This window comes from Elaeis guineensis, chromosome 1 (assembly GCF_000442705.2).
Source record: "Elaeis guineensis isolate ETL-2024a chromosome 1, EG11, whole genome shotgun sequence".
Lineage (NCBI taxonomy): Eukaryota > Viridiplantae > Streptophyta > Magnoliopsida > Arecales > Arecaceae > Elaeis > Elaeis guineensis.
This window is the reverse complement of record NC_025993.2, coordinates 14,154,168-14,170,861: the sequence shown is the minus strand read 5'-3', so window position 1 is coordinate 14,170,861 and position 16,694 is coordinate 14,154,168. Positions and strand designations below refer to the sequence as shown.

The window sequence follows — 16,694 nt, the reverse complement described above, 5'->3', positions numbered from 1 at the left end:
CTAGTACACCGATGGTCTCGATGCTTCGATCAGACATCTCTGTGTGGATACCAGTAGAGGTCGGACACTTGTGCGGTTATGACTCGAATCTTGGATATCCGCAGAATCCGAAGGTATGGAGATCAGATCTCTAGATTTATTTTATTAATTTTTTATTTTGATTTCAGATTTTGGTAATAATTTTTTATTTTGATTTCAGATTTTGGTAATGTGCTCGTGTCAAGATCCAGTGCGTGATTTTCAGATCTGATTTGGTAGTGATTTAAATTAAAAAAAATTTAATATAATTTACTCTCGCTACATCTAAAATTGTTTTATGAAAAATTTTAAATAATACGTACGAAACCATCGAGCTTTTTAACATGAATTTCCTTAAGGTCATATTGGATACCAATGTGAGTGCTGGAAGAGTGGAGTTGGTTTTTGATGGACCTGACTTGAGGTTGGTGGTTGCTAGTGGTAGTTATCTTCTTAATGTCACTATCTTGAGAGCCGAGTTAAAGGCACCTCGATCGGATATTTCTTATACAAGGCTGTCTTTGGGAGCCGACCGGCTTATCATTAAGAAGGATTAAGCCATGGTGGTTGGCTAGATTCAGGAGCGGACGAGTACTGGTACCATGCAACCCCTCCTCCATAACATTTGGAGACTAGTAATTTGGTGTCTCTTTGGTCATCAAGCATGTTTATCGCGAGACAAATAGTACCATAAACTGGGTTGCCTCCTATATCGCTGATCATTCAAGAGAGGTGTTGTAGATCGGGGTGAGGGTTGCTCTGGTACCATTCCATAATATTTTGCTTTCTAACTCTCTTGATTATATCGTGCCAATATTGCTCCCTCTAATAATTTTTTTAAAACAAAAGCATAGGAAGTCCACGAAGCCATGATGGATGTTGGCAATTAGCTTGGGCCGCGAGCAAACTTGTTTCTCTTAACATTAATTTTAAAGAATAAATCTAAAAGTCTAAAGACTTTCTCCACCAACGAAGTCATCAGTCCTATGACTAAAAAAATTGTACAATTCTCTTTTTTCTTTATTTTTAGCATATACTTTTTGTCGATATATACTACATGGCCACATGATATATATTAAATAAATTAATTATCAAGTAAGTCAATATACACCTCTAAATAAATTGATACATAATTTCTAGAATATGGAGTTCATCAATATATAGTATATAGTCAGATAATACATACTTAGTAAATTAGTCATCTAGTAACTCAATACACGTCTCCAAGTAAATTGATATATAGTTTTCAGAATATTATGTTCATTAATGCACACTACGTGACTCAATGATATGAACTCATTGATTTTTTGATATATATTTTAAGCTTCTTTGATACATATTTAGCAGTAATCTAATATACATCTCTAGATAAATTGATATACAGTTTTTCAAATATGGAGTTCAATATTATATAGTACATAGCTAAATGATACACACTCAGCAAATCAGTCATCTAGCAATCCATTATATACTTCAAGCACATTAATACATAGTTTTCAGAAAATAAAATTTACTAATACATACTATATGATATGGTAATACATACTCATTGATATTATGATATATACTACAAGCTTCTTTGATACACACTCAATAATGATTTAATATATATATCCAGATAAATCGATATACAATTTTTAAAATATGCTTTTTATCTGAAGTAAGTATTGTATCAGGAAGTCGATGAGTATGTATCACCATGGCATATAATATGTATTGGTAAATATAATATTCTGAAAATTGTGTGTCAATTTGTTTGGAAGTATACTTTGGGTTAGTAGATAATTAATTTGCTGAATGTATATTACAGAGTTATTTATTGTGTATGGATGAACTCCATATTTTAAAAATTATATATCAATTTATTTGAAAGCGTGTATTGACTTGTTTGATAATCAATTTATTTAGTATGGATCATATAGTCATGCAATATGTACCTTTAAAAAGTATATGCTGAAAACAAGGAACAATATCACTTTTTTTGTAGTCACATGACTAATGACTTAGTATAAAATTTTTTTGATTGTTAGATTTATTCTTTAAGATTGATTTTAAGAGAAATGTGACAAACTATGAAGCCCACCCTATAAAATATTCCATGGTGCTTGCCCCATATGATTTTTGTTCTAGCAAATGGGCCCTATGTGGACCTCTAAAGTACTGCTTAGGTGGGAGTTGGGCACAGGAAGAGAACGATGACAGTGGAGAAAAAAGATGATGCGGAGGAACGAGGAAGGGGAGGAGAAAGGGTGGAGACGACATATGAGAAAGAGGTGGACCAAGGATAAGAATGAGGAGATTGGGCAGAGTATAGTGGCTCCGGAAGGTGGAAGCAGAGTTATTGCACAATGACAACTTGGCTGGGTGACCGCTGCCACATCGCAAAGCTTTATTTCAAAAGTCATGCAAGGAATTTATTATTCTTTTTGTTAGCAGCATTGATCATCAAAATATCAAACAACTGACAATGTTAGTTATTGGTTTCAACAACATGGGTCGTAGACTGTTCAAGATTCACTGCTGTCGGTAAAAATGATATCTATGCACTACCATATTCAGACGTGCAGGTTTGCTTCTTTGACAGGTGTGCTATTGTTCCTCATCTGCGATGATGGATCTGCTGGGAAAGCATGTCCAAGCTCGGTAATGCACTTGATGGGTCGTGCTGTGGATGGTTCATTCTGCAATTCCTAAATCATGCAAGCTTCTGATGAAGCCACCTGATAAGGTTTTAAGTTGCACGTTATCCAGAGTCCACCAAGACTGTTATTTGACTCTCATAATGGTTATAAGAGCCATTATTTCTCCCAAAGAGCAATTTTTAAATTTTAATATTAACAATCACTGGCGATTATCATAGTATTATGTAACAATAGAAATAATTATTTTCTTCATTTTTATATTAAATAAAATAATATTATTTTTGGACTACAATTATTTCTGTAGGGCATTTTGATGTAAAATTTGAATTTTTAAAATATTTTATTTGAAAGAAGGTACAACTATTATTTATGTTATAACAGATTCCCAAGATATAACAGAAAATAAGGAGAAATAATGGTTGTTACAGTTTTTTTATATTATTATTCTAATCAGGTAATGGGGTGGCAAAATCCATTGTAAAACAATTATCATAACGATCGTATAAGAAATCATAACTGTAAGACGAGACTTTCTCATATCACAAATCAAAATTCGATCAACCTATCGCACATGCAATCCGATAAACGGTCTGATTTTTTAATAAAATATTATTTTACCAAATTTTCATCCTTTTCATTTTGATCATAAAATGGGATCTCCAGGTTTGATTTTGCCCGAAGCCCAAAAAGGATTTTCGAGCCAGGCTAGGACAGCCATGTGGCTTGGCCTCGCCCATCCCAATTCCAGCCCCACCGATAAAACCAACCCAAGACCTTTTTGTCCATTTAAAAAAATAAAATAAAAATAAAAATAAATCTAGATCAATTTGTAAATAGGAATAACAAGAGGCTAACGTCAAAAGTCATGGGATAACGCCGCCCCCTCCCCCAACTAATCCCCGCCCGCCAAAAAAAAAAAATGATCCTCTGCAAACATAAGTATGCTTACAAGTAATCAGGAAAAAAGAACCATGTACTTCTCTTAGATCCACAGTAAATTACCTCAACATGTAAACCAAGACAACAAGAGGGCTATCCAAATAGCATGAGATATAGCCATATCCCATCCATTTGGTTCACACAGCTCGATCAAAGACGTCAGGGGAATGCCTCCAATCAGACCTCCAAGTGCAGCACAACACTAGCTGGCGATACAATACCAGAGTGTATGCTTCATATATGCTGTAACAATGCCTTATATTTTTGTACAGTAAACAACTAAATATGAAAAGAAAGCAACAGTCTTACAATATCAACAGGTAAACCTGCACGTCTAACCACTCTTAACATATGTTGGAGAACATGAAGCTCAAGCTTCTTCCTTTTTTCTTGCTTCTTTGAGCTGCAAAGCCACGAAAATGCACAACATAACAAGACACTGCAAATAACAGAGACTAAGCTAAGATTTGAATTTATGGAGATTCCCATCATCCAGCTCATAGTTTTATTTAGCCTGACATAAACCGAAGTGTAGCAGATTTAACCAATAATATTCACATTTTATAACCAGTAAATAATATTTCACATTTTATAACCAGTAAGACTGACAAATAGTCTCAGAGCACAGAGATCACCTTGCTATGGAATCCTGTTTAAGCGAATGCTCTGATTCTTGCGTGGTATCTGTTCTAGAGGAGCAATCATTTGAGGCATTGTCATCCCCCCAGAAACAATGATCTCTGAAGCATGTTTAATATACCATAAAAATGTCAGAGAAGAACAATGCATACTGATTATATCTAGTTTGAGATGACTTGACAATTCAGTCTGGGTCAATTTACTCAATATCCTTGTGGGGATACTTGAGTGGTTGATGATACTAAAGGCAAAAATGTACAGATAAACAAAAATCTAACACATAATTACCAAAGACCAGTTTAAAAATTTAAATGTATCTAATTACTTTTCCAGCTTATGTCCACCAAGTACATTCAGCAAGAGTGTTAAAAATAAATCCACAAGTAGCAAATCTAACAAATAGTTTGCCACCAAAATCTAACAAATAAAAAGGGATTGCAACACTATCAAAGAGAAAAATGGACCAATAGGCTAACAAATAGGAAAGATACACTTCTTTGATAAAGTGGTGGTAGTTGATATTGCTTATTGTAGATCTCTCTAGCATTGCTATCTACTATTTCAGGCCCCATACTGTCTTTCAATAGAGCAGCCATTAATTTCTTCCTTTTCTTCTTTTTTCAGGAAATAAATGATCTGGACATAAAGAATACAGTCTTCACTATTTTGTATTTATATGAAGCCATGTATGGTACTCAACGCTCAGCTCTCTTTTCTTAATTGCCACCCAGTCAACCATGAAACTATTGCATCAGATCTCTCGAGATTTAAAAAACAAATAAAAAAAAATATGCCCTTGGATTATTTGATCCTTCCTCTAGAGTTTGGCATGCTACCGTGTTATGCTCTAATTGAAAAAAGACATATTATGATCCCCAATTCCCTAATCAGTAAAAATCCCTTTTTCTTGATTAATGCAATCTCTTTTAGACAGCCCCTTCCTATTTCCCCCTTTCTCTCAACTTGGGTTTGTGTGCATTTAACCATTATACTAGAAGAATAGAACAATCACACAGATCACTCACCCCTTCTACCCCAAGGATTTAAAAATTGGCGGATCAGTATGGTACCATCAGTACCATACCATTCCAATGCAAAACCTGCATCAGAATAAATGCCGAGATGCCAAGACCATTCATAACAATATGCGTCTATTCACAACGATGATACTTAGTGACATATCAGTTAGTACTAATAGTTTTTCATTCTTTCAATGTTGTCACTTTTACATACCATATCAATACCATAACAGCGAAAAAAGGTTTAGGATGCCACACGGTATTTAATGCTATCCCCCTTTCTCTAGACAGATTTTAAAATTATCCAAATGAAAGCCTAATTCCTCTATTCTTCTCTATTTCTCTATTATGTCCTTTTAACTAAATAAAATTACAGTGGAAATTATGCTATTATGCTTTCCAAAGCAAAGTTCAAAAAAGGCCCGAGGACTAGAGGACATAATTTGCAAGTCGATTGATGAAAGTAACCAACTCTAAGTGGTGTTGAAAATGTTTTCAGTTTTACATTGACATTTTATATTTGGATTTGTGGTATTCTCATGGCTATTAAACACATACTAGGCAGGCTGACTGGACCGGAAAATCAGTGAACCAGACCCATGGTGAATCCAGTTTCCTAATGGAGCAGAAAGACATATGGAACACTAGAAGATTGCTGACCTGGCTGGTTTCTTGGAAAATCTGGTGAACTAAGCAAGCAAAATATGAGTGAAGCGGGTATTATAAGGCTTGAAAAGAAAGTGTTTGAAATGGGTTCAAACGGCTGACTTCTAGTATAACATAAAGCCTCTCAAACACTGCACCAGCATTTTGTTTTTGTTTCATTAGGATATTTTATTATACTTTTGTATACATTACAAGCTATCTTAAAGCTTTACCATTTTTTCACCAAAAAAAAAAAATCACAAAAAAAAATTATTTTATTTTTCATTTGGTAAAAAATAAAATATGAATATTGATTATCTTTTTTGGATATTCTCAAAGCTTAACTATCTATTATTAAAAAAAATAACAAATCTCACATATTATACTATATTTTTTTACAATTTTAATAAATTAAACGATTCATGATTATTTTCTATGTATCCTATGATAAAGGAATAAAATAAAATGTTGATCCATGTGATTTACAAAGTAGTATTTAATGAATGATACATATTTTCTTATAGTATTTTTTTTATATTTTTTAACTTTTAAATATATTTTAATGTAGACTTGGTCTGAGCCATTGACTCAACGATTGGACTGGTGACCAGGTGATCGAGCACATTGGCTAGGTTGGTTACTGGTCCAAGTTTAATAACGATGGCATTCTATTACTAACTAGGCTTTACAGCTTTAAGCCATGTTTCACCTTTTGTGATCTTGTGTCTTTTAAGATAAGGGACCTGAGTTTTGGATTTTATTTCTTATATATTTATTACTTTACATTCATGGATTTCTATGATGCACTTGTAATTAGGATGTATAATGCTACATGGAGGTAGAACTACAAGATTAAGGATGATAGCAATATGGCACCTAGCAAGAATGGAATGTTGGAGTCATACGGTGCCACAAGTCAAAAGGTTTTAACTAAAATTTGGGTTTTACATTGAAATATAACAATTGAAAATTAACAAGTTAGCATTTTAAAGACTTTTTGTTCTTGAGATTTGAGAGGTAATATTAATATACAGCTATTTGTATGGTAGCAAGGGTGTTATAATTAAGCTACTTGTTCTTAGAAATTTTTAAGTTTTATGTGCTCATTTCTCAGCATTTTGGAGTGTTCCAGATTATCTAAGTCACATGGAAGGATTCACCATCTCCTTCAAGTACAGTGTAAAATCAGAAATGCTAATTTATTGAGATTTAGGCAACCATCCTTATTATAGGCTCTACCAAGCCATCTATTGCCTAACAATTATTTCAAGTTTTGTAATCGTATCTCATTCTGTTCTGATATTTTCGTTTGTATTTTTCCATTTCTTCTTCTTCTTTTTTGTTTTTTGTTTATATTATATCATGTGTTCTAATTAACTTATTTTCCATTACTCTTTTTATATTTCTTGGTATTTTTTGACTGATTCATTATTACCTATTTTTCTTTACTTTATTTACTATTTTCTTTTTTATGTTTTCAAATCTGATTTATTTCTTTTCCAGATTCAATTTATTTTTTTAAAATTAATAATAGGTGGATAATTTATCATATTTCTATTTTTCTGCATGTGCTTGTTTGCTGGTACTTATCTAAAATTACAAAGGATATCTAAAATTACAAAAGGATTTTAGTGTCATAAATTTTTATGGTCTCATTTAGTTTACCAAAATTATTCTTTACTTGATCATTACAAAATCTTCAGTTACTTTTTACTACTAGACAATATTTAACAAACTTTAATCGTCTCAATTTATTAAATATGTTTAACTATTATTTTTCACAAGTGCCTAGTTACAAGACAGAATATTATATGATTTTAAAATGAAACCTGCAATAAGAAACATAAGATGGTACATAAAAGTAGCAAAAGGAGATGTGGGAGAGGAAAAGAGAGAGTTAGCCATGCTGATCAACACTTTGCCCTCATGTGTTTCTTATCAAGAGGTAGTTTAATAGTATATGGTAGCAAAATCACTACGCAGCTTACTGGCCACCATTATTTGTTAACATGCTATATGAGCTTCCACAGGCAGCCAAACATGAGCAAAGATAGTAATAGATTCTAAACTGCAAATATGCAGTAAATGCAATACGAGCATGACATTCAAGCACCGACTCCAAAAGTATTTGAACAATTTACTAAAAAAGATAAACTAAAGATACATGTCAAAAGAATAAAGTAAAAGGTGACCGAGGAACAAGAGAAAAGACAGAAACAGAAAGCTGCAAGGGAACCAGACCTATTCCTTCCCGAATAGACAGATTTGGTCTAATGATCTCTTCAGAGTTAACTAAAAATATATCTCCAATATATAGATGGTTTGTTGGGACATAAACACTGCATAATTCTTCATCACCTTTATCACTCTGCAATGAGGAAAGAAAATAACAAGCTAGGTTAAACTCACGAAAGATATTGGAAAGACCTGAAAATTAACCAAGTCCAGTTCCTATATGCATTAAACAAGGAATCAAATAGAACATGTAGGGCATAAACCAGAACACACAACCCAGGTGCAGTATTCAAACGATGAATAAACCTGGATTTATTTGGAATACCATTTTAGGCTATCAGACATATTGAGGAACACAAAAATTTATCTTCTAACAAAAGGATAATCTTTGTCGAAACATGTAGGAGAATAAGGGGAAGACCTTAGATGAACATGAATGAAAATTGTGAGAAACGATATGGATAAGCTTAAAATAACTTCATAAGTAGCCCTAACGGGGAATGCTTGGCAAATATGGAACATAAAGCTGAGTAAATAGTTGGGACAAGGCTTGATGGCAACAACCCAGAAGCATGAAGAAATACTTTGGACATGTATGTCAGCCCGCAATGAAGAAGTCACCCCCATGGAAGCCTTGGCTTCCCGTGTTGATAAATAAAAGCTCCTTGTGTTGTTTGAAAAGAACATATGGTGCAACTGCTATTCGGATGCTTTGATTTAACTGAGGTCACTCACCAATCATTCTCCTTTCAGATGTCTCGCTTCATATATCCACACAATATGGTAATCATAGGCAGCTCAAAACTAGAAGAATCAGAAAACGTAATTGCAAATATCACTGCAATCAATCTACAACTACGCCTATGGTTCTTATCTGCCTTACCATATGATGCAGTGGATGTTTATTTTTTCATACTTCCTCATCTGCCACCACTTCTCTCATTGAGGAAACTAATACTGACGATATAAACAGAAAGTAAAGAGTGCTGGTATGCTTCCCCAAGGACCTTACTGAAATGGATGGGTGTATCCTGGTTTTTTGGGGCAGTACATGAGCGTTTGAGGAAAAACTTGGCTCTTGCCCTTGGTGGATACTCATTTTTTACAGCTCTTTTGGGCAGCTTTTTGGGAGACAGCATTTTCCGAAAGAAAACAATGTACTTAGAGACTTGGCAGACTTAATATCTTATGACCAATAGAATATGATGAAAAGCCAGAAAGAATCACTGACTGAAGACAGCAAAAGCAACAATACTAAAGGTCAACATGCAAGGAGCAGATCAATGGAGAGAACCATATTAAACGAAGTACCTGAAGGATCACCGATGATGTGATGAAACCAAATGCATATTCACCGACACGTGGATGACGAATAATTGCAACCTCTTTAAAAGCTGCAGCATTTTGATCTGTATAAAAAGAGCATGTTACACCACAACCACTCTACCAGAATTTTAGGCAGACCGTAGGTCTAAAACCAGGGGTATCTAATATCTACATAGGTTGTGTGTGGTGACTAACATATGTTGAAGAAAGCATCACATGTTGTTATACAGTTATATAAAGAACAAAAATGTAAGAAACACCGTCTCTCATCCAAATGGACTCAAAATAGGTAAGAGACTACCTTAAAACACTACATAGTACAAAAGAGAATAACACAAATGTTGCTATAAAAATTAACACGATATCTATATAGGTTCCACATGATCACGTATTCTCAGGAAAGTGCCATGCATGTTGCTATAAAAGTTAAAGTTATTTAAACAACAATAACATAAGAAACATTGCCTCTCATCAAAATGGACTCAAAATAGGTAGAGACTTGCTTAAGATACCACAAAGCACAGAGAAAAATATATAGAGGAGAAACATGTGTACTCCCTGTCGACTGAAATTCAGAAGAGCAGGGCATATTTTGAGCTCTAACTTGCAATTTTTCTCTTCAGTCAGTTTGGACTAGACATGAAATAGAAAGCATTAACCGGAAAAGCTATATTTACAAACATGACCCCACGAGCTATACAGGATAACCCTTTATATCAATACAAAAAAAAGAAGACCAAGTGATCAAACATCTAATTGACAATTTATCAGACAACTCAAAAATGGGAGAAAGTAAAAGTGGAGTCTGCATTTTAAATATCAGGGACAAAACATTTCAAACATAAAAAAATGATGGCTTCCAAGAAAAGAAGTAACACCCGAAGGAATTAGTTCAAGTATTATAGCAGAAAAGAAGTAGTACCTGAAGAAATGGCAGTACTGATTTGTTTTGATGCTGAATAAATGTGCCTTACAAGTGGCATTCTCTTTATAAACCACTCTCCAAGCCAGAAAATGGTGGCACCCAACCATGATGAAACAAAAATGCCAACAAGAAATACAAATAGTAGAGATGTCAAAAATCCAAGGCCTGCAATACATTAATTTACAAAAGGGTTTAAATGCGTTGCCTATACCCCTATTAAGAGACATTAGTTAGAAATAACAAATATCCATAATATTTAAGACAGCTTATCAAAGTATGAACAACATGCATCATTTTCTTTGACTAACATAGCAGTGCATACGATTGAATAAGCAAAGGGCATGAACCACTCATCTATCATGCAAGTATGAGTTGGTTTCACAACCATCATGTAGTAAATCATAAAACTTAATTCAATCTACTAATATATAACGGAGAAGGTTTTGAGGTCGGCTTCATGTGGCTGGCCCTGGAGCCTGAAACCAGGCCCCACCTTAAAAATACCAAGATAATCTGCATGCCTTCCAACTTAAGAAAGGAAGGAAAAAATACGAACCGTAGGTTCTTCCAATGAAATCCACCTCTATGTGTAGAAACAGGCAATCCCTGCAGGTTTTCCAAGATTTCTCCAAACATAGAAGATTTGTCTGGAAGATCCTCACATTAATTTCTTTTGAAACCTCTAGCAATATAAATAACCTGACAAAAGGTTACTGACTCACGGAAGCTCCATTTGTTTCATATATCATAGATAACGTCCAAAAACCAACTGGTCATTTTTATACTTTCAGCTGCAAATTTTATACACCTAGATCGTACAAGATCACCAATGATATAACAGTTTATCAGCCAATCTTTACATCAAAACTTAGTCTCCAGGTCAACTTAACTAAAGCCAACAGGATGAGTCAGCATAGCAACAACATCAATGACTACCATAAACAACAAAAGGCCGTAGTGTATATATCAATGGCTTACCAAATATGTCGACACCAAGCTTGGCATATAATGGACTGAAGAAACCATCAACAAACTGAATGAACCACCACGTGATGAAAAACGTAACAGCTACAGGAAAAAGAACCACACTGCAAATACATTTTCTTTAAAAAAAATAAGGCAATGTAGAGCATTAAAAATGTGTTTCAACAAATATTAAAGAAATGATAAAGCTGTACCATCCAGTCATAAACTTTCTTGAGACCCAGCTCTGGAGAACAGCACAGCAGGCCTAAATGAGAATAACAGGCAAGGTTAGTGAGAGAAATTAATATTACAAATATATGCATACCCATTCATAGATTCATCAGTATGCATGTCCACATATATAGATTAAATATAAATTTGCATGTTGCTGAATCAGACACAAAAGGAGTTATTTATAAGTGCAAAAAGAGAAAAATTCATGTAATCCATGCATACATGAATAATTGTACACATGCACACGCATGTCTTCAAACATAGAGATGGCTAGGTTATGAATAATAGGAGGCTCAGTTGTTGACACATCTAAGGGTGTGCAGGCAAAATGATCAAACCACAAAACCAACATGAATCGCTAATTTCAGTACAGTTTGGATCGGTTTTTTTTCAGATTTGGTTTGATTTCGGTTGTAAAATTTTAGAAACTGAAAAATCACTTCAGTTTCGGTTTCAATTTTGAAAAACCTGATTTAAACCGAACGACCTATGGGTATATATATATAAACCGCCACCGGTTCACTTATATTTTGCTCTAGCTCTAATGGCTCATTGCCTCTATATTTAGCCCATCTCATAAGCTGTCCATTTAGCATGTTAGAAAATATTAAAACAGATAGCAGTCCATTTAGCCCATCCCATAAGCTGCCTTTTTGACATAAGCCAAATAACCCACAACCTGATAATCCAAACTGAACCTAATTTTTTTGGTTCTGTTTGAATTGGTTTTTCTACACGGTCGGTTCAGTTTCGGTTTTAGAAAATCGCTTCAAGTAAGTTTGGTTTGAAAATTGACCCCGACCCGACCTTTATCATATACACCCCTATTCACAACAATGGCCACATGCACATATAGATGGCTAGGCCATCAGCAAGAATGGAATCCATACTTTATCACACACATTGCCACTTCAAATTGAAATTGTTTTTCATGGGATACATTTCAATTAGCTTGGCTACTCTTCTAGCAGTCTATATCTTAACTCTTAAGTATGCAAATGGTACATCTAATTGTTTTTTCATACTCCCTCATAAACTAGGAGTAAATACAGAAGCACAAACAAGAGTGGCACTAAGTGCAGACAGGAAAAATAGGATTTCTGTTGCTTATATTTTGTTTAAAAGAACAGGGACAATAGTTTCAGAATGAGTTTGACACTACAACACGCTAGCTGCTACTTGTAAGTTTCTACCAAATTCGCTCATCTCTACCCTTGTCTCGCAGTTACTTCATTCGTGATGTTTGACAGCTTTTGTCCTCTCATAACAATATAAATTTGTAACTCTATGAAGAGTATCATTGTTATCCCATTAGATCTCATTTGCCAATATACTACCTTCTCATCTTGCTTTATTACACCTAAGGGTGTGCAAGGAAACCGATCAAACTACAAAACCGACTCGAACCGCTAATTTTGGTTTGATTTGGATCAGTTTTTTCAAAATTTGATTTGATTTCGGTTTGAAAATTTTAGAAAGTAAAAAAAAATTGATTCGGATTTGGTTTCGGTTTCGAAAAATCCAATTTAAATCAAACCTACCCGTGAGTGTGTGTGAATATATATATATATATATATATATATATATATATATATATATATATATATATATATATATATATATATATATATATATATATGTTATATATGAACTGCCACTAGTTCACTTATATTTTGCCTTAACCCTACCAGCTTATTGTTTCTATATTTAGCCCATTTAGTGCATCTCATAAGCTGCCTATTTAGCTCATTGCATAAGCTGCCCATTTTGTATGATTAGAAAAAAAAATTAAAATGGATAGCAGTCCATTTAGCCCATCCCATAACTATCTATTTGACATAAGCCCAATAACTCACAACTCAATAAACCAAACTGATTTTTTCGATTATGTTTGAACCAATTTTTCTGTGGTTGGTTCGATTTTGGTTTAGTTTTAGAAAACTGATTCAAATCAGTTTAGTTTGAAAATTGACCCCAAACCGATCCAAACCGAACCGAACCGTGCACACCCCTAATTACACCTCCAATTTATCCATTGCCATGATGTCACCTACTCACAACCCTATTAACTTGTGCTACTACCATTATAGTCAACATTCCAAATCACAATTAGGTGTTTCCATAATCACATCTCTATTTAACGCTTCTTTGCAATTATGGCTCCAATTGGTGCAATGGCTTATAGGTCATCATCACTATGACATGTGGCTGGCTTATTAACATTTATTGTGGTATGCAACTTCTCCCATTACTATTTCTACTTCCTAATCAATCTATGTTGTCACCAGCATTATTCTTTCATTTCTTCAACCTACAAACCCCATTGATGGTTCCTCATATCCACGACCCTAAGTCCGCAATTGATCATCTTATAGAACCATGAAATTCCACTTGTTGACTTGACAAATTAGTTGCCACTAATTGTACCATTCTCATACCTATATTGACATGTTTACATCTCCTCAACTCTTTCTTTGTTAGCATATTTACTTAGGGATGGCAATTCAAAAAGATCTGGTGATTCTGGTCATGTTTGTACCAAGCCAATTATAGGCTGGTCATAAATTATTACATTCAAACTCAATCTTAGTAAAAGAAAAATATGAATCCAAGCTATGTTTTGGTTCATGTCAGCTTGGAAAAATCTAAATAAAACTAAAAAATATTAAATATTTTAAAATTGTAATAATAGTGCTATTTTAAAAAAAAACACACATTTTAGTCCACAATCTTCCGCACGAAACCTGCCGTTCCCTTCCCTTAACACCAAGTGCACAAACCTCCATCCAACCCCCTCCCCTCTCTTATATCACCAGACCAAGTGCCTCACCCCACCTCCCTATCTCTCTCCCTTCCTCTCTCTGACATCACCCTATCCCCCACACTAGACTTCTTCCATCTTCCTCATTACCTACTCTCAACTGTCCCTTCACTCCTGTAACAATCCAAAGGCTATAAGAGTTCACTAATTTAAGATACGGTTTGGGGAGGTGGCCCCTATTTTGATGAATTAGATAGGTTAAAACATTGGCCCTCAAACTCTTTTTTTTTAATTATAGTTGACTTGTTGTATCTTTTATCAAACTCTTTAAGTTATTGAGTGGGCATAGTGAAGGGCAAGGGAGATGGAAATCTTTACTTTGTAGAGGCAAGAAACATCCGCATATCCACTTTCTCATCATGCTAAAACTGCCAATGGGATGAAAGCTTGGGGATAGTCAGTCATGGGCCTTGTGGCACAAGGATGGAAAATAAATCATACATCCATGCATGCAGCAATATTCTAAAATAGCATTGTCTGGTGATAGAAAAAGTGAAATAGCATACTTCATTCAATACACATGGCACGTAACTTGATTGTTTCCTGTGCTTTTATGCTTATCCATTTCATTGCTTCTATGAGCCTGTACATAGGATGTACATGATAGTCCGTTGTTGTTTTTGAACAAGCACCATTGGTTCTGGTGCCTTCCAAGTTGGTTAATGTAGTCTCATGAGAATGAATTCAGCAAACATTATACACATCAAATATCATACACATCATAGCATACACAATCCTTCAAATACATGTGCCATAAATGGCATGCCTTCTATACCATCTCCCTTTTTAACCACACCCCATGCATTCAGATCATAATCTTGCATCACCTTCTTCCAGCAAACAAGTCATAGACAACAACAGATCTAACTTAGGAAATTATTTTAAGTGGCTAGCCACTCGGAGAAATTGAATAATCATGTAAAGAGAAAACACTCCTTCCCCACTTCAAGTTCCATTATTCCCTTATGAGTATCGCACAGCACCACATTAGAATGTCTAGAAAAACCGATATCTAATAATTTTCCGAATTAAGCACTTCCTTCTTCTCCTTCCATTTGGCACACTTGTTGCCTATCCCATTTTGCGCTCCGGTACCCAGGTTCCCAAATGTTCTGATCAATTAGGCATGTAATTCGAAGAATGAAAGCAACGAGACGTTCGCTTCAAAACCAAAACAACCCACCATTTCATCGCACATCATCGAAACATTAATACATTAGCCCCATAAACAAGAAATGAGCCATTCTAGATTTCCATCTTCCAATCTAAATATACATACCAAATCCACCACACATATCCAACCCATTAACCCTAGATAGTACGATTCATCTCACATTGCTCTGCACTTGACCAAATTTGTAAAAATCCCAAGTAACAATCGAGTGGCCACCCAGATAGACGATAATACTAACTGAAGCCTCGATTACCACCACAAACAAGATTAACCAAGATCGATCCACGTAACTTCCCACGAAATTCCCCAAGATGAGGACAAATGGGATCAGATCCGAGGGGTCGGAGGAGAGATCCAAGGGAGACGCACCTTCCGAGTGGAGGAATTGGGCGAAGTGGGCGGCGTTTTGGCGGGGTCCTCGGGATCGACCGCCTGGCTCAGCGGGACCGACGTGGATTCCTTCTCTTCCGCCATCACTCTCTCGCCGACAACGCCACGGGGTCTCCGGTGATCTCCGAACCGATCGAGGAGCGGTGAAGTGTTCGGTGGGGCGAGATATAACCCCTCGTCGCTTGAAATGACTAAACTGCCCTTGAAGGTTACGGGCACAATTTTTGACCCGATTTAAAATCAAGCTGAGGTTATGCCAGTTATTTATGGGTTGGGGTGGTATCATTCGCGGGAAAAAATGATTCACCTTCTTTCGACATCAACCGTTGGATCGTGTAACATGAGTTTTAAGATCTGTGTGACGGACAGAAGTAAGATGTCAGAGCGCTTTGAGAGATCCGACGGTTGAGGTCGTGAAACGGGATCAATCATTCTTTGGCGTGAAAGATACAACCTGAATCCGTTTTTTAATGAGCTTGACCAGCCCAGCACAATACTTATACAGCATGCATATGTATTATGTAGTTTACATATATATTACATAGATATAGTAAAAAAATATAATACTCAAATTATTTGTTATATAGGTAAAGATATCAGTTATTTAGGTGGCGTCTGGAATATTTCTTGCACTTTTGAACGGATAAGTAGGAGAAATAAATATGTAGAGGGAATAAATGGTATGAAATGTGCATTGAATTTGTTGTGATGGTTATCCCAT

General features: G+C 35.1%; 1 protein-coding gene across 3 annotated transcripts; it reads right to left on the bottom strand.

Moving 5' to 3' along the window:
* Positions 1-3,612: 3,612 nt before the first annotated feature.
* On the bottom strand, positions 3,613-16,130 carry LOC105038033 (protein LIKE COV 2). Of its 3 annotated transcripts, none has more exons than XM_029262484.2 (8): positions 15,953-16,130; positions 11,567-11,619; positions 11,367-11,476; positions 10,386-10,553; positions 9,449-9,546; positions 8,144-8,270; positions 4,235-4,339; positions 3,613-4,113 (listed from the first exon to the last, which is right to left on the bottom strand). In XM_029262484.2, exons 1-7 carry the CDS (start codon positions 16,055-16,057, stop codon positions 4,239-4,241), a joined length of 762 nt encoding a protein of 253 aa, XP_029118317.1. In that variant the 5' UTR covers positions 16,058-16,130; the 3' UTR covers positions 3,613-4,113; positions 4,235-4,238. The 3 variants fall into 3 exon arrangements, with proteins under 3 accessions (XP_029118317.1, XP_010912017.1, XP_010912016.1); XM_010913715.4 differs by having other exon boundaries at positions 3,613-4,038; XM_010913714.4 differs by having other exon boundaries at positions 3,790-4,002.
* Between the last annotated feature and the right edge of the window lie 564 nt (positions 16,131-16,694).

Coding starts and splice junctions, on each gene's coding strand:
- LOC105038033 (XM_029262484.2), bottom strand. CDS start 16,057: ATGGCGGAAGAGAAGGAATCCACGTCGGTCCCGCTGAGCCAGGCGGTC. Junction 10,554..11,366: donor GCTTGGTGTCGACATATTTG/GTAAGCCATTGA, acceptor AATGTATTGCAG/GCCTTGGATTTTTGACATCT. Junction 8,271..9,448: donor CATCATCGGTGATCCTTCAG/GTACTTCGTTTA, acceptor TCCTCATTGCAG/AGTGATAAAGGTGATGAAGA.